This window comes from Cyprinus carpio, chromosome A15, assembly GCF_018340385.1.
Source record: "Cyprinus carpio isolate SPL01 chromosome A15, ASM1834038v1, whole genome shotgun sequence".
In the NCBI taxonomy this organism is placed as follows: domain Eukaryota; kingdom Metazoa; phylum Chordata; class Actinopteri; order Cypriniformes; family Cyprinidae; genus Cyprinus; species Cyprinus carpio.
Genome location: NC_056586.1, coordinates 17,979,786 through 18,004,808, shown reverse-complemented (window position 1 = coordinate 18,004,808; position 25,023 = coordinate 17,979,786). Strand labels below are relative to the sequence as shown.

The 25,023-nt window shown below is 34.5% G+C and overlaps 3 protein-coding genes across 5 annotated transcripts; 1 reads left to right on the top strand and 2 right to left on the bottom strand.

Moving 5' to 3' along the window:
- Nucleotides 1-1,316: 1,316 nt before the first annotated feature.
- Nucleotides 1,317-9,469, bottom strand: LOC109103187 (synaptosomal-associated protein 25-like). Of its 2 annotated transcripts, none has more exons than XM_042771307.1 (8): nt 9,289-9,469; nt 6,885-6,968; nt 6,242-6,283; nt 4,980-5,028; nt 4,497-4,614; nt 3,101-3,238; nt 2,481-2,625; nt 1,317-2,389 (listed from the first exon to the last, which is right to left on the bottom strand). In XM_042771307.1, exons 2-8 carry the CDS (start codon nt 6,954-6,956, stop codon nt 2,324-2,326), a joined length of 630 nt encoding a protein of 209 aa, XP_042627241.1. In that variant the 5' UTR covers nt 6,957-6,968; nt 9,289-9,469; the 3' UTR covers nt 1,317-2,323. The 2 variants fall into 2 exon arrangements, with proteins under 2 accessions (XP_042627241.1, XP_042627242.1); XM_042771308.1 differs by lacking the exon at nt 4,497-4,614 and adding an exon at nt 3,929-4,040.
- Nucleotides 9,470-9,618: 149 nt separating this feature from the next.
- Nucleotides 9,619-14,189, bottom strand: LOC109103186 (calpain small subunit 1-like). Its single transcript, XM_019116552.2, has 11 exons — nt 13,994-14,189; nt 13,550-13,606; nt 13,426-13,456; nt 13,155-13,247; nt 11,620-11,677; nt 11,457-11,521; nt 11,284-11,352; nt 10,677-10,755; nt 10,375-10,491; nt 10,209-10,267; nt 9,619-10,117 (listed from the first exon to the last, which is right to left on the bottom strand). The coding sequence occupies exons 2-11, from the start codon at nt 13,594-13,596 to the stop codon at nt 10,091-10,093; spliced, it is 645 nt and encodes a 214-aa protein (XP_018972097.1). The 5' UTR covers nt 13,597-13,606; nt 13,994-14,189; the 3' UTR covers nt 9,619-10,090.
- Nucleotides 14,190-15,346: 1,157 nt separating this feature from the next.
- On the top strand, nt 15,347-24,970 carry LOC109103181 (transmembrane protein 87A-like). Of its 2 annotated transcripts, none has more exons than XM_042771306.1 (21): nt 15,347-15,541; nt 15,959-16,028; nt 16,257-16,348; nt 16,465-16,581; nt 16,798-16,848; nt 17,439-17,504; nt 17,985-18,047; nt 18,130-18,247; nt 18,467-18,528; nt 18,750-18,933; nt 19,333-19,432; nt 19,718-19,811; nt 21,038-21,106; nt 21,397-21,505; nt 22,649-22,707; nt 22,804-22,907; nt 23,006-23,079; nt 23,648-23,709; nt 23,907-23,959; nt 24,153-24,183; nt 24,569-24,970. In XM_042771306.1, exons 1-21 carry the CDS (start codon nt 15,404-15,406, stop codon nt 24,608-24,610), a joined length of 1,758 nt encoding a protein of 585 aa, XP_042627240.1. In that variant the 5' UTR covers nt 15,347-15,403; the 3' UTR covers nt 24,611-24,970. The 2 variants fall into 2 exon arrangements, with proteins under 2 accessions (XP_042627240.1, XP_042627239.1); XM_042771305.1 differs by lacking the exon at nt 21,038-21,106 and adding an exon at nt 19,974-20,045 and having other exon boundaries at nt 15,348-15,541.
- Nucleotides 24,971-25,023: the final 53 nt, after the last annotated feature.

The following is a 25,023-nucleotide window of genomic DNA, read 5'->3' as shown; positions in this document are numbered from 1 at the left end:
GCAGATGTACAGTATTATGTGAAGCATTCATATAGTCTGTATTTTTTAGTTTATGTATAGGTAAACATGTGTATATAGTATATTTATAATCAAAATCTGTCAGTAGGTTAGTTTTGTATAGGTACAGTATTTGTGAAGCATTCGTATAGTTTGTATTTTTTATTTTATGTATAGGTAAACATTTATATAGGCTATAGTATATTTATAGTCAAAATCTGTCAGTAGTTTATTGTGTATAGGTTAATGCTGTTTTACTTCATTGTTGTATGTGTGTATTTATGTAGCACCGAGTCACGACATTTCATTCCACACATGTAGGAATGTTAATAGTGCTCAACTTGAACTTGAATATATTAATATTTAGGCCTGTTAAAGAGAATGTACAAGCAACTAAGATTGTAAAATTGTTAAAATAAAATGGTAAACAACACAAATCATAAAAATGGCTAATTACCATTTAATAAAGGGCTATTCTTCATAGTGACATGCTGGAATTAATTTAGGCCTTTACACAACTGATGCGATTGAAGTTGAAACATTGGATTGTGTTGCAGCTCTTGATCTGTATCTGTGGACAACAGGTCTTCTTGAATATCATATGAATTTATGAAGCAGACGTTTGGGCGGCAACAAAATGAAATTAAATATTTGAGAATCTGTTAAATTTTTACCATCATTTACACAGTTTAGTTATGCAACACGCCACCATTTTGAGGTTCTCTCTCAGACATGGTGAGTGGCATTGCATTGTTTGTAGCAACCGCTAGGTGGGGGTAGTGAGTTCCTCAAATATGCGCGCACGAGTCCGGAAAAAAAAAAAGCTACGTTGAGATCTATGTTGAGATTTGTCTCACGGCTTAAAGGGACAGTTCACCCCCCAAAAAATGAAAACTCATTTATTCACCTTAATGTTTTTTTTGTTTGTTTGTTTGTTTGTTTTTTGACTCACAATTGGCTGACTTTTTTTTTGTTACTTAGGAGAATGTCCCACACTGAGTAACCTTCAGTTTCACTGAACAGAAAAAGACTGAATCAAAGTGAATGGGAATTGAGGTTGCCAGATACTTCTGCTCCACAGAAGAAAGTCATATGTTTGAAACTAAATAAATGAATAACACTGGAAAAAATATCATTTTAGTTTCATTTTTAAAATAAAATAATAAAAGAAGAAAGATTATTTAAACAACCTAAACAAGTGGCCTATATATTGCAGGAAAAAAAAAAACATTTTGTCCATCATGAAAACACACCCTTGAACTTTTTAACTGGATTTCTTTTTTTAAAAAAGCTACTCAAAGTAGACAAAAATTGTTTTAAAATAAATACATTTACCAATACAATTTCAAGACACTGCTTTGTCTGAATTCATATTTTTCAATCACGTGACTGGCTCGAAGACCTGGCGGGGGAAACATCCATAGAACTGCAGCACAAGCCTGTCAATTTTCCATTTGTTTCCAATACACAAATATTTAGATCATCTTTCAGGATGAAACAAAGATGTAAACAAAATGCAAGTTTTATCCATTTGCAATACATATAAAACACCCGCCGCAATGTTTCAATTAAAAACTGTGTGACTAAGAAGTTTAATGTGAAAACACTTAAAGTGCCTTTAAAACGGTGATATTAAAGATCAAATTCAGTTTACACTTTATTGGTGATGAATGCTTTATACAGGCAAGCAGATGAGCTTGCAATATGAATGCAATGTTCTAAATGGTTAAGTGTTTTCTTTATAATGGTTTTTTTATGGAAAAACATTTAATGTGATTCTTCACGCATTGCGTTTATATTGTGGTTTCATCTGCTTGCCTGTGCTAAGTCTGTATCATCATTAAGGTGTGTACTGAATTTGCCCTTTAAATATCACTGTCTTACAACATTACTACTTAATGCAATCCTCATAAATAACTGGCGGTCAGCGGAGGAAAGCCTTGTTTTGCCTTCCAAGTGGGTTTTCCTGTAAGGGTGTGACGTCATGTGAAAACTATATGAATAGTGTTATCTCCCATGAAAAGTCTTCTGCAGGCTTAAAAAACGAAGACAGCAGTGCTATTTTGTACAATACATGATTAAATTATAATTTCAGCACAGACTAGAGACAATATATTAACATTCATTCAATTTTTGCTTAACGTATTGAAGAACTATGTTGTTGAAACATAATAATTATAATAACTTACTGATATCAGTAGGTGATAATCCAAATTCTGTAAATAGTCATTTAAAAGAAGAACAACTTAATATTTTGTATCAATATGTGCGCACATTTTCCTACAGAAGATTGTAAACGTGTTCAACAAAGGAAAATCGGATGGTTTTATCTTGCTATTAGCTTTGTGGCTCTCTGATTGGCCTCACTGATGCGGGATTCATTGACCACGGCCTGCAAAAAAAGAATAAAAGAACGGTTAATATGTAAAGGTTCAGCTGCTCTTTGTAAAACAGACATTTCTGAACCCCTGCCAAACACTGACCTTGCTCTGTATGCGTTCAGTCTGGATGTTCTGAGTGTCGATTTCATTGCCCATGTCAAGTGCCATGCTTCTGAGGTTGCCGAGGATACTGCCGACCTGTGCCAAGTTTTCCTCCATTTCATCCTCCTTTACATCGTTTGTCACTCTATCAAACAGAAACGATTGTTTATACACTGTTCACAAGTTTTGAGGTGCTAAGATTTTTTTTATGTTTTTTTGCCCTCCAAGGATGCATCTATTTGAGCAAAAATACTGTTATGAAATATTGTCACAAATTGTTTTCTTAAGTAATTAATTCCTGTGATAGCAAAGCAAAATTTTTAGCATTCATTAGCAGAATCCAGGGTCACATGAACCTTCATTCTATATGTTCAAAACAAATGTGCTGCTTAATATTTTTTTGTGGAAACTGTAAAATATTCTTTCACGAATGTAAAGTTCAAAAGAACAGCATTTATTTGATTTATTATTTTGTAACATTATAAATGCATTGACTGTCACTTATGATCAATTAATGCATACTAGCTCCAAAAAATATTAAAGGTTCTTTATTATTATTATTTATTTATTTTCAATCTGAATAGAGCCAGTTTAAGGAGGAGAAGCCAAAGTTCTGGCACCTTCTAATATATCCACCGCTCATGGTCATCTTCTCTCTTTCATCCACAACTCGAGAAGAGGGCTGGCTAGACACCACCCCATCTTGATTATTACCCCAAACCTTCTTATATGCCCCACTTGCTTCAAAGTCCTTTAGTCTGAGAGAAGCCATATGAAAAAGACAAAGTTGACAAGATTAGTCATACCAGTTGGTAATAACTAAAACTTTGAGAAACTGAAATTTAAACTGTAACTGCCTAAATAATTTGATGAAGATTCAACGCTGACTCTGAAGACACAGGTAGTTGGTGTTGCACCTGCTTTGAATGAACCCACACACACACACACACACACACACACACAAAAAAAAATCACAGTACATATTATTTGGTTGGAGATTGTCTGACTCTAGTTATGTGATTGAAGTCATGAGTTGCATGAGTTGACATTAAATTTTAATCAGGTATTTTTCCTGTCACAACATCTCTTATAGAGCAATATATATTTATACAGACTACCAGTCAGTTTAGGAATAATTAAGATTTGTAAAAAAAAAAAAAAAAAAAAAAAAAATTTAATTTTTTTTTAATGTAATTTATTCCTGTGTTGGCAAAACTGAATTTTCAGCAGCCAATACTTCAGTCTTCAGTGTGACATGATCCTTCAGAAATGATTCTAATATGTTGAATCTTAATTATTCCAAACTATGGGTGTGTAATGAATAATATAAAAAAGACAATACATCCAACCAGTTTCCTGTGATTTCCTGAGTTCACACAAAATGACCAAGGCATGCAAAGTTTTCATGCAAGCACACTAGTAGCCGAACCCCTCTAAACATCACATACTTATCACAGGAGCACAGAGCGCAGCATTTGCCCAGATCTGTAAGGTTTTTCTCAGCTTCCCTCATGTCCTGGTTAATCTGGTCCAGCCCTTCCTCAATCCGCTCAAGTTGCTCTGGATGATGGAAGGTGGGATCACAGAGTATGGATGTTTCAGGGGTTAAAGTATGAAGACGAGATTAAAAAAAACAAACACAAAAAAACAAAAAGTTTTCTCAGCAAGAAGCACCACACGCTCATAAGCGACTACACATCAACAGTATAGCTCTAGCTCCAAGTGACAAATATAAACAGACAAATATGAACTAAAAAAATATGTTATGAATATCTACATATTTAAAACACTGCATTTGTTGTGTGAGCACAAGTTGCACAACTTTAAGGTTCATTTCAAATGTTGACATGGGGTACTACATGAACCTCTACTCACAAAACAGGCAAAAAAAAAAAGGACTAACATGTAGCAACATCAAAGCAGGGCAGGTTATCCAATAGGACAGAAGCATGGACAGAGAAGTGACATCACTGACCGCCAAGCAGCCATGGCTCAGGTGTCGGGGAGGAGACCTACTTTGTAAATGGCCAGATGCACAGACCACAGCACCTGGCCATGTCAGTGAGATTTTTCTCAGCCTCCTTCATGTCCTTGTTGATCTGGTCCAAGCCCTCTTCTATGCGGTCCAGTTGCTCTGCCCATGCGAAGGAGATGGGGGAGGGTATGGGAGGCAGGAGGAAGGGGAATTGAAAGGGGAAATATGCAAGCATGCACACAAAAACACATAGGGGTACATTTTCCATATGTACAGAATCATATATGGTTGTATTTATATATGTCGTACTGAAAGGATGAGAAAATAATAAAAGATATAACACACGGTTTATACTACCATATCTTGGGCATATTCAGTATCATTAGCATAAAGATAATATCTACCTGTCATACAGATGCAACAGGATAAATGAACGACTAATGATGCATTTGCAAGTAATTAGTTGATTGTTTAGCTGCTGTGCAGTTTATCTCTGACTATAGTGTATGAAGATAATTCATTACCTCCCTGCTCGTCCAGCATAACAAGTGTCTTGATTCCTGCATCTTTACTCTGTTGAAGAATTGAAAAAGGTTCAGTACGAGTGCACATTAGTAGACAATTCATTAATATTCTTACAGTTGAATGAATGAAAAAAAAAGAAATGTGTTTGAGATGGTGCTTTTGTTGTACTATGATTTTCAGTTTGTGCCCAGAGGCCAATTTAAGAGAAGGGCTGCTCAACAATAAAAAAATAATCACATGGTCACATTTATTTTACATTATGCTTCATGAAAGATATTTTAATCGTTTGAACAGAGGGGTACAAGACTTTGAGACCATTAGTGAATTTAGCATTTTGTCTTTTTCTTAAAGACAAATCACAGCAGTTTGTGATATTTCAGAATCGTAAATCTTTCTTCTTCATTAAATCTCTTTGATTAAGATTCTATAATAGTTTTGGTAATTGTCAACTGTTAGTAACTTAATTAGTTTTTATTTATATATTTTCTGTTTTTGTTTTAATTTGTTCTAGCAATTTTGTTGTTTTGTACTTTAATTTGTTTTTTGTGTTTTGTTAATATGTCAATATCATTTTTATTAATTGGTATTTCCATTTTAGTTTTAGTTATTTTTGTACATAAAGTAAAACTGAATGAAAACAACAAATGTTGCCTTGGGAACTAGCTAAAATAAGTTTGTGTTTATGTTTATATATATATATATATATATATATATATATATATATATATATATATATATATATATATATATATATATATATATATATATATATATATATATATATACATATATTGTTGTGTTAAAATATGTTAAAATGGTTATTTTATGGTTTCATTTTTAGCTATCTATAATAACCCTGCTTAAAAACATCTTTTTTTTTTTCATTTTTAAATTGGATCCAGTTGCCAGATGCATAAAAAGCTTAGACTAGTCTTACAAGCTAGTCATCAACGTTTATTAACTTTTACAAGACTTTTAACTTTTTTAGGTCAGTTATATAAAAGGGTATAATAATTTGAATCTGGAAAACAAGTCTGTTTACTCCTTGACTGACTGCTAGTTGGTCATATAGACTAAGTTTATGCATCTGGACCCAGGTTTTCATTATGGTCTCAGGCTGAATCTGTCCCATGATGACAAGGCAGTTTCCACTGAGATACAAACTGATTTGATATCACCCACAACAACTGTTCAACAATACAGGATGGGGTAACTGCAATTATGAGACATAATATGCATGCTGTTATGAATAATCACTCACCTCCTCCAACAGAAGCTTCATGTTTCTAGTGATCTCAAGGGACTGTCGGAGGTAAGAATTCAAAACACAATGGTAACTAAAGAGCATATATAAAACCCAGTGCAAAATATATGTTATAAATTATATTGAAATTGACCTCAGAGGACTCACTGTAATATTGCTGTAGTGTTTACCTAAGCTGATTGTCTTGTATATTGTGTTGAAATTAAAAAACAATTTTAAATGATTATGCAATGATGCAAATACTTTTTTATTTGGCAAGTAGCCATGTAAGAAGTATTCTATGTCAGGGTCCAGATCACCCCGTTGGGATTTATTTTGCAGAGGGACAGTACATTATCCATTAAGTAACACCCAGTGGAAAATCTGGGGATGAATAATGACATCCTTCATGATTAACCTCACAGTGGGAATCATAATAATGCTGCAGGTGCATATAGACTGTGTTTAGCATCATCATCCTGGTTGCTATGTTCCATGGAAATAACTAAGACCTGTAGTAACCCTAATGGAAAATGTTTGTCACTGTAGGCCTGGTAATGAGCAGCCTCGTCAAATCAGAGCAGAAAAACACACAACAGCTGAAGATCCACACAAATCATTGCAAATCAACGTTGAACTTTGGTGATTGTTAGCAGCATACCTCATCTGTCACCTGATTGGCCCTCCTCTGCAGCTCCTCCACTTCAGATCTCATGGTGGAGTCGGCAGCCATCCTAGCTGAGAACTGCAGCAGGGGGAGGACAGGTCGAGGGATGTGGTTATTCTTAGAGCAAAGGCTTTATAAGCTCAGCATGCCTCAGATTGACAGCAATAATTGGTCTGGCACAACGGAGAAGAAACGGCACAGCTGACGTGTTGCATAAAATCAGACCCCCTCATGCAACACCAAAACCACCCTTTATTAATTGCTAGGTGCATCTCGGAATCAGCATGCATCCTGAACATTAGGCTGGAAAATTATACATCTTACATTGTTTAGAGGGTGTGTTTAAGTTGTCACAGTGTCTTGCACACCTTTATTTCTTGACTAAAACAGCAGATGGGATTTGAAAAAGCAATGAGGCTGCATTATTTTGCACCCTTGAGGCATCTTCGTGATACATGTTCGTGTTCAGTGGCAAATAACTTGAAATATGAACATGAACCAAAGATGTAAAATGAAAATATACAAATATATGTTGTATTAAAGGAATAGTTCACTCAAAAATGAAAAAAATGTACTCACCCTCAAACGACTTTCTTTCTTCATTGGAACAGATTAAGAGAAATTTAGCATTACATTAGCATTTGGGTTTTTTTAACAAACATGCAGCTTTCCGGTAGACAAGTTGTTAATTGATGCACTGGAGTGGTGTGGATTACTTGTGAATTATTGTGATGTTTTTATCATCTGTTTGGGCTTTCCTTTCAACGGCACCCATTCACTGCAGAGAATTCATTGGTGAGCAAGTAATGTAATGCTAAAATTCTCCAAATCTGTTCTGATGAAGAAACAAACATCTACATCTTGGATGGCCTAATGGGCACTAAATTTTCATAAACGTATTTGTAGTCTTGTGATTTTAAGGGAAACATATATACTGTATCTGTAGAACAATAAATCAACCCATGCACACACTACTCCACACAATTTTTTTTCAGATTTTAGTTAGTTTTAATTATATTATATCTACCCATTGTCTGGTTCACCATAGCATCATTCAGGTGTACAGTTTGTAAGAAACGGATGATTATATGTGGAGCAAAAATCATGTCTTGGCATATGGGTAACATCTATAATAGCAAGAATGGTGGGCTCTCATCTTTACTAGATCAGATCACTAATTAAAGTTCATAATCCTTTTGGTTCAGGACAGTGGAAGAGTTATGTCAGTAATTAAAAACAAATGTAAATGTTGTTCACAGGTTCATAATTATTTTAGAATGCAAGTTATCATGAAATGCATTAATAAACATTAATGACATAGTTGAAATTTGTTTTGCAAAATGTTTTTGATAAGAAACAAAAGGCATCAAACCCACAATACTTTTATAAAGGGTAAATCACTGAAATGGTTAATGCAGACAAATTGTTAATGAAGATATCTATGTTTAGATTCATGTTAGATCGATTAGCATAAATTGAGTGGAAGTTATTGCACCAATTTATGATGGGCTTTAAAAACTTTACCTTTTTCTTTTTATGTTTTGATTATTATTAGTCTACAAATCATTTACTGTTATTTGATTTGATTTGCATTATACCAGGAAGGCAGAAGAAATCTTAATTGATCATCATCAACATTTAATACCTGAAAATATCAAATGAGTCTCTTAAAAAGGATAAGATTTATTCATCTTATTGCATTCCCTGTATACTGCATACTGTATAATGTATTGGACTGATTTGCCTGTGGGTGTTAAACCACAGGTGGACATGGACTTGATGAGGGGGTTTCATTTGCTCACTGATGAGAGACCGTTGTCCAATCACAATGAACGAATGAATGAAGCATTTATATACTGCAATGGACATTAGACTTAATCAAAGCAGTAAATACAATTTTCTTTTGAAATTTCCTTGTAAGGCCAACAACAAGAGCAAAATAAAGCTAAATTTGACCTTATGAGCTGTAATAACATTGAATAATAATAATAATAATAATAATCTGGAAAAAAAAAAAACATTTGATTTACACCTTTTTATATGTATCTTATTTATATTTTTTATATTTATATATTGTAAACTATGTGTTTGTATATTATATATATTTGTTTTGTGGAATTAATCTTAAACCAAATCACATGTAACAAAATCTCTCTGATGATTGTTATTATTTGCCTTCACATCTACTGTATATTACATGAACAAAGCTCTCTCTTAAAACAACCTTAGTAACTTAATCATATCAAAATAAACTATAGGAGTGATGATAATATCCCAACACAACCGCATTAACAGACGTCATATTCTCTGATAATACTTCTTAAGTAAGTTAGGTAACAAAAAAAAGCTAAAGTTTATTTTTCAACGAGAGTTTAAAAAAAAATTATAAACAGCTTACCGTATGACACCAGTTACACGCTTATGCGTTATTTTCCCTGAAGACAAAGCCGTTTTGTTCACACACTCGCGTTCAACACCTGTGTGTTTGCTCGTCGATCTGATTTCAGCATCATCTACTCCGCGTGAGCAGCCAGATGTCTTCATCACAGGTAACTCTGAGGCCGCGCCCCTTTCTGAAGCCGATTGGCTGTTATTGGAATTATTATCTTGCGCTGGGGATTTTAATTGGCTGTTGCAACTGTCAGTCATTTTTTATGTCAGCCCCTGATGCGGGTAACTTGCGCTGCTCAGAGCAACCGGTGTTTGCACACGTAATGAGGAGATCTGCTTTTGTATGTCAAAAACAAACAACGTTTATTTGAGCATCAGCATAAAAACAGCAAAACCGACAGCTGATTCATATTCTAAGTGTTTAAATAATATGGCTCTGTAATGTTCTTAATAGCTATTATTTATTCTAAAAATACTCTATTCTGAACATGGTTTTTAATCTAAGGTTGAATGGTCTTTGTAAATTACAAAAGAAAAAATTAATGGAATAAATGAAAAGGGCACAAATGGAATGTAATAAAATATGGAAATATGGCATAGAGTTTAAACCAACCTCTAAAAATGCAAACAAGCTTTGCAACAAAGCTGCCACCTAGTGTAAAGGCACAGTATGATCATGCTGTCATAGCGAACAATGAAACAGATAATTATGTCAGTTATTAAAACTGAGAGACATGTGGTAAAGATGGGCCACAAAGAGGAACTAACAAAAGAACATAATCAAGATGGTAAAGAACATTCTTCTTCATTCAGGAGTACATAGTCAGCTGCAGCCACTGTAAGCAAAATACAAAAGAATGTTATATAGAAGCTAGTTTAGGAGATGTTGTTTCTTTGTGTTCTTTAATTATACTTCACATACAGTACCTCTTGAACGTCGAATTTAACGGTGCCATTGTTGTCTTTATCAAGTGTTTTGAAGGCACCTAAAAAAACAACAACAACAACATTAGCAAGGCAGCTCATGCTGACACTGAAAAATACTGAGCCTATGATGAAAGAATAAAGAGAGCAAAACAATCTGTCAACGTACGACACATAGCATCCAGACGCACAAGACACCCAATGTAATTGTCGAAATCCATGTTGCCATTTTCATCACTATATCGCCGGATGATCAACTGGAAAAGCTGGTCATTGAGTGGGAACCCTGAAGGAGGGAAGAGAAATAACAAATTAGACCCAACAATATACTGTATTCTATTCCAATCTGATGTATTGACTGTGAATAATGACTGGTAGATATACTAGCATTTTTCCACAATACTAAAAAAAAAACAATCAGCATGCCTTTTAAAAATGGCAACACAAAGTGAACCAGAGAACACTCCTCACCTGCTGCTTTGAATGCTCCAGGTAGCTCATTAGACCCAATCAGACCAGAGCGATCGGCATCAAAAGTCTTGTAAATGCCCTGGTATTAACAAAAACAGATTGCTCAGAAACATTTATGACAGTGAAGGGAAATCTGATGGATGCATCAGAAAGCTAAATATACTAAGTTGCAAACTCACTACTAAAGCAATTAAATAAATTAATGAATTATGATGTACAAAGTTTTGTAAGACAAAATACTCACCCAAACATAAATTTTGTATAATATTAAATAAGTAAGGGATAATCAACGGCTTGCCGTGCATTAAAGAATTTTAAATACACGACGTGGACATGACATTTAAAATCCTTTAATGCACGGCAGGCCGTTGATTATCCAAATGTTTGATAATCAGGCCGTATGATTATTCCATGGCCATTTGCCAGTATTGACAACTTAAAGCTGTTAATGATGTTAGCAGCGCAATATTTAACTTAAGTCTACAAATGATGGTTATTTTCATCAGTTACAGCTCGTTAGCTCTAACATTCTGCCAGCTTCAAATCAGATACAGAGATGAAATAGTAATAATAAATAAATTAATAATAAAATTAACCGTGTTTGTACCTGCCATCTTTTGATGTTATTCCAAAGATACTTGAATTCCTCAAATCCCAGTTTTCCAGTGCTGTCACTCTGAGAGCAGACAGTTAAGGCTAAAACGACGTACAGTATGTGCAGTTATTCACAAAATGTAATACACAGCCCCTTTCTTTTAACATTTTTATATTGAAGGATACATCCATTACTGCCACCATGCTTCTGCAGGACTCAATAGTGAAACCATCTGTCTTCAAGTCACCATCTACAGGTAAAAATAAGGGATCATCTTATTAGAATCTTTTACATAATGGCCCATTTGTGTCATATATATATGTGTGTGTGTGTTCCCCAGAAACTCACGTTTGGAAATAATCTTGTTAAGCATGTTCATCAGTTCATTAGGGCTCACTTCCATGTCCTATGATGAGAGTAAATGAATGAAAAATGTCAGAATGATCTAATTTTTAAAATAATTTACAGAGACTAGCAATGTCTAAAACACTGAGAATATGAACTTGCATGTAAAATATGTATTTTATATCAGTTTTTCTCAAACCAGGACGGCAGGGACAGGGGATGACTTTAATTTATGATAATAAATGTAGCATATCCTTACAAATGAGGAATACAACAAGTGATTTATCATAAGGAGGCAATAACCTGAGAAGTGCAAGCAATACAAAATTTCAAACATTTTCCAGAAGAGTAAAAGCACAGTTGTTTTTTTTCTCTGCAGGATGCAGTTGAGTGCTCATGGAAGAGATTTGTTTCTTGAATATTGTCAGTCATTTGGCTGTCCAGATAACCTACCAGGAATTATTTTTCATAACTGTAGTTAATTTAATAAATGAATTAACACATAATTAAAATGCTAAAAAGACACCCACAAACAAAGATAATCAGCAATTGTTGTTTTTACTGAAAAACATACAGAAACTAACTGTGAAATCTTATAGAATCGCAAAATGAATTGAGTTTAATCTATCAGTTCAGTATGTGTTGAAGTTCTGTAGAAGTACTGTCATAATAACAGTAGAAATACAGTTGAAATATTTCAAATAATTACATTTTGTGTTAGACAATGGTGTTGGGTACAATTTTGGCCTTTGTGTTAATGTTTTATTTAAAAGTTCAAACCACTGTGTGATAGGAAAAAACACTTACATGATCTCTCTAAAACTGTACTGATAGTAATTTTCCACTAGAATAAAAAGGAAAGAGTGCTCTCTCTAACTTTAAAGAGCACTCCTGCATCAAATGGATCCAATACTCCAGTAAAGCAGGCTTCCACGCCCCTCTATATGACTCAACACAAACCAAACCCATCAGGACAGTCTATTTCACAATGCCAGGAATGTGAAAAAGAGGAAGATCCAGTCATACTTCTTGCCCCGAACTAGTTCAGCGTGGTTTAACCACACCCATGTCAGTTTGAAGATCAGTAACTCTGAGTAATATATTCAAGCCTGTATCATGGCAATAAACTATTCTGAAAACAAAGGGAAAGCATTGCTGGGTGGAGCGAAGTGATGGAATGTAGCCAATGCCTGTGGAAGTTGTGGAAGTTTCTCGTTTGAAACCAGAACATCTTGAAAGCATTCAAGTGTCTGATTTGGAAAATTGTAGTCAGACTCAAATACCTTGATAGACCTTTATATGCAGGATCATTGGAGAGGTACGGGAGAGTACATTAAGACCCAGGTTATAGAAGAGGAAATTTAAACTCTCCAAAAAAGAGAATGATGAACATAGAAACTTCCTAAAAGTGAATTAGGCTCCTGACTGAACACAGACAGTTTATCACAGTGGCATTCAGACACTGCAATAAAATGGAAATTAAAAACAACATTGGGAAGAACAGATAAAAGGTCTGCAGCCATGGCGGGTGTACTCACATCCCCTGCAAGTTGTTGAAACACTCTGCGAAACTGCCTCTCTTCATCAGTTTCATTCTGGTTTGCATATGCAAGTGGTCTTTTGGGAGGAGGCTGGAAGAGCAGACAAGTGAAGTACTGTGATAAGTACATTAACATTTTTCAAGGTAAGAAATCAATGCACCACTTATTGGACTTCCTGGATTTGCCAAAGTGCTTAATGACATGGCACACCTCAACCATTCAACACTATGAAAAATATATAAATGAATAAAAATTTCTGCAAACTTACAGGATCAGAAGGAACAAATTGGTCGACGTTGCTGTGTTGCATGAAAAAGGAAAAAGACATTGATGAATTGTTGAAAATGTATATGTTTTTATTTGGACAAGTAGTAGTGAGATTACAAGCTTACCTGACAACATCTATGAGCCCTTTAATAAGTTTGTTGGCCAGAAACATCTTGAACACTCTGAACAAAATTATTAGACATGATTATGGCAATTTTTTTTTATGTCTGTATCTAAATATAGTGTAAAAGATACATATATGACAATCAGCTCACTACAATACTCTTTTAAAATACTATTTATGGTATTTACTTGTAGTTACTATGGTATTTTCTTAACTGAATAAACAAACCATTTCCTGCATTATGACTGTAAGCACTCTACAGTTCTATGTGAGTTTATATGAACACATGAATTGTAACGCATGAGGTTTATGCCGTATTAACTACTGTAAAATCATATTTAAAGTTACAATTTAGCAGGCCGTTGTAGTTTAATACTGACGCACATCAGAAATGGGCGATGTTTTATTATAGTAGTATTTAAACTACGTTCATATGAGAACTCACCAGATAAAGACGCTGAATAGGTCCAGTCGGAAGGTATAGAGGGAGAAAAGATCAGCTGCTCAGATAAACAGATACAAGTAGAAGCTGTTTCCCAAAGGCGAGCTGTTCTTTATGAATAGAGTAGCTCTCCACACCCAGACCCAGTCCACTGATTTGTCAAACTCTGGGTCCTAAAACCAGCTGGCCAAGTTTCACAAACAACACTGCGGAGGCTGTGCTTCAGGAGGTCGGGACGTCAATTTGTAGGCTGACTAACCCGAAGGCTTATTTGTCGTGTATTAAGCACCCTCTCGTGAGAAAACTTTGTATTACATTCTCCACGATCTTAAATATTTGTATGTAGAATTTTACAAATAACACTTTTTGGTTTATGAGTAAAATCATTTTTAACTGTTGTAACATTAATTTAGGTCAACACCTCTGTACACACACCACACACACACACACACACACACACACACACACACACACACACACACACACACACACACACACATATATACATACATATACATATATGGTATTTGTATTGTTTGATTTTTGTGTTGTTATTTTATAATTAATGTTATATAATTATTATAATATTTATTATATAATTTATTATAATTATTTAATTGTTATATTATTATTTATTTTTACTGCTTAATTAAGTTAAAAAGACATCAGATATAGTAAGGAATTACAGAACTTTTAAACTGATTGTTCAGTTATATTGTGGTATAAGATACGAACATTTAACAATAAAAGTATTCAGTGTTCAAGACTTTTCTCACTGCACTTCTTTTTTTCTCTCACTTCAAGCACTGCATAAATGCAAGTTTACTAATAATAAAAAAAAGCTTTATGGTTTTGTTGACCTAAGAATGTACAGAGACAGCATTACAGACTTTCTGAATGAAAAAGACTTTTACTTTACACCTGATTGTACCCTTATTCTGATTTTTGTGTTATTACTTTTTTATTGTTTTGTACTTTTTTAGCATATAACACTCACAGGGGATACGTACAACACAAATGTTATTTAAATATATATTTTATATATATATATATATATATATATATATATATATATATATATTATATATATATATATATATATATATATATATATATTATGTATGTGTGTGGTGTGTGTGTGTGTGTGTGTGTGTGTGTGTGTGTGTGTGTGTGACTTGAGTTGACGCAAAGCAAAAAAAAGTATACACAACCAGAATACAAAACACATAAAAATAAATATAAACAACTAATCAAATAAAAAAAACTTAACAAAAAACATCAGAATTTTGTTTTTGTAGTTGTTCTTTTTCCCCCTTGTTCTTCCCTCCCCCCAAGTGACGTCGAACAGGATGTAGATTTGCACAGGGAAGTGCAGCTCGCGCACAAGTTGGAACGTCATCTACTTCCTTAACAATGGCGACTGTCACGACCGGATCATTGGTATCGACAAGACTCAGAAGAGTACTGCTTGTTGTCATTCTTCATTTTGTATTGATACCACCGCTGGCTGCTATATCAGAGCCGGGGAATTGGGTCCTGGATGTGGATAATGTAAGTGCGTCCCCAGCTGCAGTATCCAGGCTAAGTGAAATCTTGACGCTCGTGTTGTGTGTCTTCAGAGTCATGACAGTCCATTGTCTTTACACACACACACACACACCAGTTAACAGTTACTATAAACGAATTTATAGAATTGAAGAATGTGTAGAATATATATATTGGGGATCAATAATATGATGTAATCCGCCTACAGTGAAAATGTGTCCTAAGGGATGAAGCTAAGCTAGGCAGTAGCTTTACAGGATTTCTTAGTCTGGTCTTGCCCTAATATAGCTGATGTCATTCTAATCTTTTTATTATAGTTACAAAATGCATTTCTTGTGTGATATATGAGCATGAGGTATTTCATTTTTATGCTGACTAGTCATATCATGAAATTGTGAGAATCCTCCTCTTTATGTATCTTAGGAAGGTGCGAAGCCAAAGTTCTACTATTTTCCGAAGACAATGTTCAATAATACTTTAATTGAAATAAAATGTGAGTATGCTCTTTACTTTTCTTACAATTTTTTTTTCTCCCAATTTTCTCTAACACTGACCGGCTATTTTTTATTCAAAAATTTCAAACCCAGTGCATCAGTGAATGCCATGCTTTGGCTGCTTTGATAATTTTTTGTATTCGTATGCTGTATATATTTCAGTGCTCAATAAAGTGTGTGCTGGTCCTGTAAAATTTACTCGACTATTACTTGCATTCATATTTCAGTGCTCAGTGAAGTGTGTGCTAGTCCTGTAAACTTCACTATAGCATGGTATTTGCGGAGTTCTCCTTGCTACGATGAAGTGTTTGGACTTGATGTAAGTGTGATGTATTTATTTTATTTTTTTATTATTATTTTTTTTTTCTAAAGAAGTGCTATTTTTTAATTTGAACAGCAGTTTAATTTGCACAATTCTCTTTTCTTCAAAAAAAGCCTGCATCAGCAGAACTCTATTTTAACAGCAATGTACTGCGGGAAGGAAGCAATGGGATGTACATATACCACAAGTACGAGCCTATAACGTGCGAATCTAGTATTCCTGGAAATAAGGTACATGCCACTTTTTTACTCTCTCATGCATAACGTGTTGAATGATTGTACATTTTGTCACTGTGTTGATGAACATAAAACAGTTTGCATTTAGTTTTATTTTGTATTTTTTTTTAGTTTAGTCAAGTCAAACATGTCTGACAATTTAACACGAATGCCAAAAGATCTGTCATTGAGGTTTTTTTTTTTTTTCTTTTTTCTGATTGGACTCCCCAGCTTGCAATAGAAAACTTTGATCAGCCTGAACCGCTAATACCAATGAATTCGGTAAGTTGAACTGGTGCTTTTAAACCAGGTTTTTTTTCAGGGTCAAAAATGGTGGTAGCTTGAGTATATGGTCATCCACTTTTGCAAAGCTGATTGAGTACATAATTGAATTTAATACTTAATATATATCTATATGAAATATTGATTAGAGAAGGTTATATGAGAAGAAAGAGACTGTGGAGTTTGTAATTGGTATCTCATCTGTCAGTCTGATTATCTGACACAGGTTCTGTCTGTTTTATTGTTAACTTAAATAGCCAAAGCTTAAACAAGCAGCATAGTTTGCGGTTCATTTGAATGTCTGGTCTAACCAAGCATTGGTTCTTTTGAGTGTGTCCCCAGGGTCACCTTTTATAAACATATTGGTATTAAGCTATTCAACTATTAATCCTGCATAGATTTTGTCCAGTGGGGAAGGAATTCTGCTAAATTTCTAAATCTGCGAAATGGGAAATGACAATGCCAGAATCATTTTAGAGAAAAAATGTTTTTTACTTATAAAAAAAAAAAAAAAAATGTATTGCAATCCAAAATTTCCCTTGCTTTATAAAACACCTTGGTTACATTGTTGGCTCTCTTTTGTGTTTCAGCAAACCACAAATGAACAAGGCAGACGAAGGAGGGCTGCAGGGAAGACAGAAGGGCAGACAAAAGATGTTGGTTCATAATCTGTTTAATATTTGTTTAAGAATTCATTCTAAATGAAAAGCCTGTCATCATTTGTTCACCTGCTAAACCTGTGATGAACACAAAAAGAAATCTTTAGCAGAATACCTGAGCTGCTCTCTGCCATACAAATAAAATCAATTGGGACTGTGGGCTGTCAGGCTCCAAAAAGGTCCATAAACAATAAAAAAACATAATAAAAGTAGTCCCTATGATGTTTGCGCTATATTCTAAAGCTTTTGAAACCATGTAATAGTTTTGGCCGAGGAACAGACAGAAATGTTTTAAAACTTTTGCATTCATAGTCATCATTTACTTTAATTGTGATATGAGAGTGAGGAAATAATGACAGAATTCCGATTCATTTTGGGTGAATGACTCCTTTTAATGCCCTGATATGATTATTAAATTATGGTACATTTTGTTGTTAAGGATGTAATATGACCGTTTCAAATGTTTTGCATGATCAGGTTGCAGCAACAAACCCATCGAGTGCTCCAAAAAGCAAAGACTCTTTATCAGCTGAGACTTCAGTAAGTATTAAAGCACAGAATCAGGATTCACAAAAGGTTTTTAAATTGGCTCTTTTTTCACATGCATGTCTTCTTGTTGCAGCAAAAACAGTTTAAATCACACACTGCAGTGGCACAAACCTGGGAAGACAGCCCTTATATGTTCATCATCAGAACTGAGGCAAATCAACCTACCAAAGAATCAAAATCAAGCATAAAATGTAAGATTCTAATTAGACTTACCTTAACGGTAATAATGAGGTTTTATGTAGTGATAAACTATTGTGGAATTTTAAAAGCCAGGTCTTTGATTATCAGCATAATGTCTTGTGAATGAGAACAACCTGCTTTGACAACAAAGGGGCCTTTTTAATGACCAGTTTTATAAGTAAATTAGCATTTATATTTAATATTAATAGTTTTAAAAATATATTATACAGTGGAGGTCAGGATGTACGGCTCCCATCAATACATCTCAGCATCTGAATGGCCATTGATGATTGTGAGTACACATTGTCTGTCTGTGTGTGTGTATGTTTTTTTCTTTCTTTCTTTCTTTTTATTTTATCCGTCTAACTGCAGTAGTTATTTAAGGCTTCATTTTGAATGTTATTGTAAATGTGAAACAGCATTTTGTGCAGCATTTTGGTTGGTTCTTTCATTCACAAAGCTTCCAACCATATTTTTGTTCCAATTGTCTGTTTCAATGGCCATTTTCTTTAGTTCTACATGGTGATGTGCATCATTTATGTGATTATGGGCGTGCTGTGGTTGGCTCTCTCTGCGTGTTACTGGAGAGATCTGCTCCGGATTCAGTTTTGGATTGGAGGAGTGATCTTCTTGGGCATGATTGAGAAGGCAGTCTACTATGCAGAGTTCCAGAGCATCCGTTATGATGGCCAGTCAGGTAACGCAACTCAAAAATGTGTTGTTAAAACAGTTATATATATTTGTTAATTTCACAAACAACTTTACCTGAGACCCTACTGTGTGTCTGCAACTGAAATGTTATATTTTTATGTGTGTTACAACATAATGCATTGGCATTTAAACACAAAATCATTTACTGCACTCAAAATAGGTTATGCAGAAGACTGATATTTTTATAATTCTAATAATCTAGTATATGTAAAAAAAAATAAAGCTGCTTTATGGTTAACACAAAGGCAAACTATATAGTAATCTGGTATATTTTATTAATAACTCCCGAGGCTTATGTTTGATGTGACTAATTGTGTAAATGTGCTGTAAAGTTTTGGTTACTATAGTGAATTTAGTCATTACAGTGCATTATTTGCGTATGCAGTTCAAGGTGCAGTGGTGTTTGCAGAGGTACTTTCAGCTGTAAAAAGAACCCTGGCTCGAGTGCTGGTCATCATTGCTAGCCTTGGATATGGCATAGTCAAGTAAGTTGTTTTGAAGCAGTAATATATTGAGGCAGTTGAACAAAGTAATACTAAGTAATACTTTTTTTAAAGCAAGGATGCATTAAATTGATCAAAAGTGACAGTAAACACTTTGTTACTACAAAAAAAAAATGCACATTTTCCACAATAAATAATAGCAGCATAACTGTTTTAAAATTGATAAATGACTTTTTAGACTTTTAATAACATCATTTGCTATAAGAGTAATTTTCAGTATAGTTCTATACACTTCTCGTTCAATAACCCCACTTTTTTTTGCTGCAGACCAAGACTAGGAGCATTGCTGCACAGGGTGGTGGGAGTAGGACTGCTCTACCTTATCTTCTCCATCATAGAAGGAGTACTGAGAGTCAACACGGTAAGGAGAGTCTCGCAGCTAAAACTGAACACACTATCACTACAAAATGAAAAATAGTGACCAGTGGAGAAACGCATCCATCTTTGTGGCAGACCTCCTAATTTAACGAAATGATGATTCTTTACCAAATGTCATGTGAAGCTTAATGTTTCTCTCTCGCAGGAGCACGGTGGTTCAAGCAGGCTGCTTTGTGACATTGTTATGGCCCTCATTGATTCTTGTATTGTGTGGTGGATATCCTTTCACAAGTCAGTCATCTGTTAAGACTGTGTGTTCATTTTGTGCTGTAATTCAAGTGACTTCTGCATGGTGTAGACTGGGGCAGATAGATGGAAATGAAAGTAGATCTTATGGGGTTGAAAATCTAAATGTGTTTTTTTTTTTTTGTATTGCAGTTTCTAGTGCAGTTCTTTTTAGGAGGCCATTTTATGGAAATTTGAGTCTCTCTTTGCTCTTCTCAGTTTCTTTGGCTCATGTGATGGTAGTGGTGTGCCAGTTTGTGGAATAACTTCTTTCTCCATTTTAAGTCTTGCCTCAAAGCTAGTTGCATGATCTACCTTTGTTGGGCTGAATGGTGGTTATGGTTTTGCAATGTGTGAGCAACTAGGGCTCGGCGATGTATTAAATATTAAGTTGTATTTGTGATGATCCTGATTGCAATATGAAATTAAGCACCACAGTAGGTGTATCAGTACAGTAGTTGGTAAGATCTGTTAATTTCTGTTAATCAGTTTAACTGTGCATCGATTCCGATTCAATGATTCACTTAAAAAGAGGAAAATATTGGTTTAGTAATAAATAGTCATGTTTGCTTTCATCATTCATCAAGAAATCCTAAAAAAAAAAAAAAAAAAAACAACGTTTCATGATTTCTACAAAAACAAGCAGCAATTTTTTAACATCGATCATAATAAGAAATGTTCTAGAATAATTTACATTTAAAATTCCTGAAGGATGATGTGGATCTTGTGATTGTGGTGATTGGTGTTGTGGATTTTGAAATTTTTGATTTGTGGTATAAATTATCCCCCAAAAAAAAAAAGTCAGTTCCAAGCCATATCAGAGCAAATACATAAATCTTGAGGTACTGAATATCATAAACAGGAAATCGCCCAGCCCTATGTAGGACCTTCTGATGGTGGTGTGTGTGATGGTGCTACTCTTCTCTCTCTTTCTCTGGCTCTCTCTGTCTTTCCCTCTATCTTCCCCCTATATTGTTCTGCCAGGCTGAAGATGACCTGGTGTTGCTGGCTGCCATCCCCTTGGCTGTTCTCGACTCTACCCTCTGCTGGTGGATATCCTACGTTTCTCCATTGCTGTTTGCGTGCGTCCCTCTTTCTCTGTTAACAGGTTGTGTAACAGTGGCGCTGCATACTGTATGTGGGATGTTGATGGCCCCTCTTTTTGTTCTCCTCTTTGCTCTTCTCCTTCTCAAACTCATGCGTGTTCACAGTCAGGAAGACACTCTAAAGTTTCACATCTCTTCCTGTGTGTGTGTTTTGTATGCTGTGTCTGCATTACATTGCGTATGAACAGGAAGTCGCTGAGCCTTAGTGATTAGATATAGTCCTTGACACTCAGTCACATCTTCATTAGCCTGGCCCAGACGATGAAGCTCCTTCGGCTGAGGAGAAACGTGGTCAAACTGTCCCTTTACCGACACTTCACCAACACACTCATATTCGCTGTCATCGGTGAGCAAATGCCACACACTACTACATTATTGTTAAATTTTTGTTTGAAGTGTTTTTGGTAGTGTTTTGGTAATGCTTTGTGACTGTGATTGATTTATGTGTGTTTATTTTTCACTGAATTATGATTGGTTTATGTCAAACATCTGGGTTACATGATTTATTAATGGAAAGTGAGCCGTAATTGGGGACATTCAATCTCCGTCTCTTTCTCTTGCTATATTTAGGTTTACAACTTTTTAAACTATCATATTACTAAAAACTTGCAAGCACTGACATTTCCTTAATGATACACTGCCGTTCAAATGTTTGGGGTCAGTAAGACAAAAGATTTCTATTTTTTTTTAATAAATACTGTTATTTTGATTCTATTCATCAAAGAAGTCCGAGAAAGTGTAGCATGGCTTCCACAAAGATATTGATCAACACAACTGTTTTTAATATGGATGATAATAAGAAATGATTTTTTGAACACCATACTAGAAAAAAATTAAAATTATTGTAAACATTATTTTGAAAGGATATTCATTGACTTGATTGTGTAATGCAGTTATCCAGTTTTTGCCATAAATATAGTCACTGCTGCTGACATGGAGTTTAATCATAAATAATAAATAAATCCACGTATTAGAATTATTTCTAAAAGATCATGTGACACGGAAGACCGGATTAATAACTGCTGAAAATTCAGTTTTGCCATCACAGAAATAATTATTTATAATAATTCTAAAACATTAAAATAGAAAACGGTTATTTAAAATTCTGATATTTTACAATATTATTGTTTTATTGTATTAATGATAACAGATTTTCATTGAAGTGAAACTAGTTTTTATTTTAGAATTTTTATCTGAGATAAATTTTAAAAACCTCTTATAAAAGTCCATATCTATCTTTTTTTAATAATTTTTTTTTCTCGCCATGACTATAGCCGTGATAGCTGGTTACTATAAACAAACAAACAAACAAACAAACAGTATTAATGATCAAATAAATGCAGTCTTGGGAAGCATAAGAGATGTCCTTTAAAAAGAAATTTAATTCTTACTTAGGCCAAACATTTGAAATGAAGTGTATGCATGTATATTTATTTTGCTTTCTTTTTCTGCCACATGTTCTCATAATGAAATTCTGCTTCTCTTTCAGCTTCTATTATATTTATTGTGTGGACAACAAAGACCTTCAAGTTATCCAAGTGCCAATCTGTAAGAATTCTCTTTTTATATGTAATAAATGTCTTCTGTCTTTTTAGTTAAACTCGTGTACTTTTAATGACACCTTTCCTTCAACTACTCTTGTAGGACTGGAGAGAGCTGTGGATAGATGATGCCTTCTGGCGCTTCCTATTCTCAAGTATCCTGCTTGTGATCATGTTCTTATGGAGGCCGTCAGCCAACAACCAGAGGTAAAGCGCTTCATTTCTAACCATGTGTCAACCCCATTTGTAAACTCTGCTAATAGCAGAAACAAGATCATCAATCTTTGTCCTTCTGAACCCTTCAGGTATGCCTTCAGTCCACTGGTGGATGAGGTTAGTGAGGAAGAAGAGGGGGAGCAGCTATTGAATGAAGCCTTCGGTAAGGTTTTTAATTGAAAAATTAGCAGGTGTGATACAGAAGTAGTGGCCTGTATTTAAAGATGGTGGAGAAAAAAAATTCTGCACATGGGATCTTTGCAAGCTGCCTTTCATTCTCCACTAAATATGATGCATTTGATTTAAAGTCGTGATGAAACGGAAGTAGCATCCGAGTGTAAAAGATAAAAAAAATGATTAAAAATGTTTGCCTAGGTTGTTCAAATTGGATGTTGAGATGTGGGTGTTGCACTCAAAAGTGGAGGCTTGCAGGGATGAGTTTAAACAAACTAAATGAATGAAATTGTGAAAAGTTATGACATTTGAATAAAAAAAAAAATTAATAGGTCAGTTTTTTTTTTTTTTTAATAAACAAATACATAGAGAAACGTTTACAGTAAGATTTATAACATGCATTTAGAAAATAGATGGGGTCTATTTAAATCATGCAGTTTACATTCCATCAGCACACTTGAATGCTGCCTATATAGTCTGCAGATCTGGTTTATCAGCTTTTATTTGCTGTGCTTTCATTGACTGCCAGTTCTAACCAGTTACACTTGAATTCACAGAGGGTGTGAAAATGAGAGGAATGAAACCAGAGACCAATGGAAGTGCAAAACCCAGCAAAGTGGTAATTCATAACAATACTTGGCTTAAAAATAATTTCATGAAAAGTAGCATGTTGTATTGCCATATATAAGAATGCCTCATGAAGGATTCCCTGTCGTGTGAAAAAATTTGTTCTTGTGTATTCTCAAATACATTGCATATTTTTGGTCATGTCAAAGCCTTCGCCTCATGGTAAATTTGTTTTATATTCCCATCCAGGATGAAGATCTAAAATGGGTTGAGGAGAACATTCCCTCATCAATGGCTGATGTGTAAGTCCATGGATATTATAAAAGTCATTTATGTATAGAAATTATGGTTAGAATGATAAATAGATACTAGCACTAATAGCACTTTTCAGTGTGGCACTGATTATTTGTACACCCAAACAAGTCATCAGTTTGCCTGTAAAGCTACCAGCAATCCCTGCTGTGTCATTGACATGTCCTTGTCTTTGTTTTGCAGTGCACTGCCGCCTCTTCTAGACTCAGACGAGGTAAGTGTCTCATATTCTGATTGGCCAGCAGTTGGCGCCCTTTGAGCATCTAAAGTAGAGCAGAGTAGAGTGTCTTGGTTGTTTTCTTTCTGCTTGGAACAAAAGGAGCGCTGAGGTTTTGTCTGACTAATGAGAGCTCACTTAAGCTAACATTGGATGTGCTCGTATATTGAACTGCAGCCAATGTGCACAAATCTCTTAAAAGAGGAGATCAGAGATTACATACTACAATACATGCAGGCTTTTATGTAACAGTGTTTTTTTATTTTAAGAATTTCATCGTATTGCACAGCATTTTTTAAATGACTAATTTTCCTCATTGTTTAAAAGATGACTTTCTTTCATGATTTAGATTTTTCTTTCTTCTTTCTTTGTCCCCCCTCAGGAGATCATGACCACAAAATTTGAGATGTCCAAAATGGAGTAGATCTATGAAGAAGATGTATGTAATGTATATAAAATCTGTACGACAATGCAAAACTGCTTTATCCCAAAATATGAGCTTTTCATATGCAGCGTCTGTAAATATGTGGGACGATGAGGGTAATGCACTTAAGGACTTTTGTTTTATTTTTACTTGCCTGTTTGTATTTATATTTTCTCAAATAATATGGTGTAAGAGTTTCTTAAAGCATAACTGTAAATTGCCTTTGACTGTTGTTTATATATCTATGGGACAAAATGTGATTAAAACATTAGTTTGTGCATTGTGCTCTTTCACTAAGAGGCTTTTGCACAACAATCCTATTATTAATTACATAAAGATGGGAAAACATGTCAGATAAAAGCTTTCTCTTCTGGTTTTCTTTAATCAGTCAGTATGCTTTCACAAATTAACAG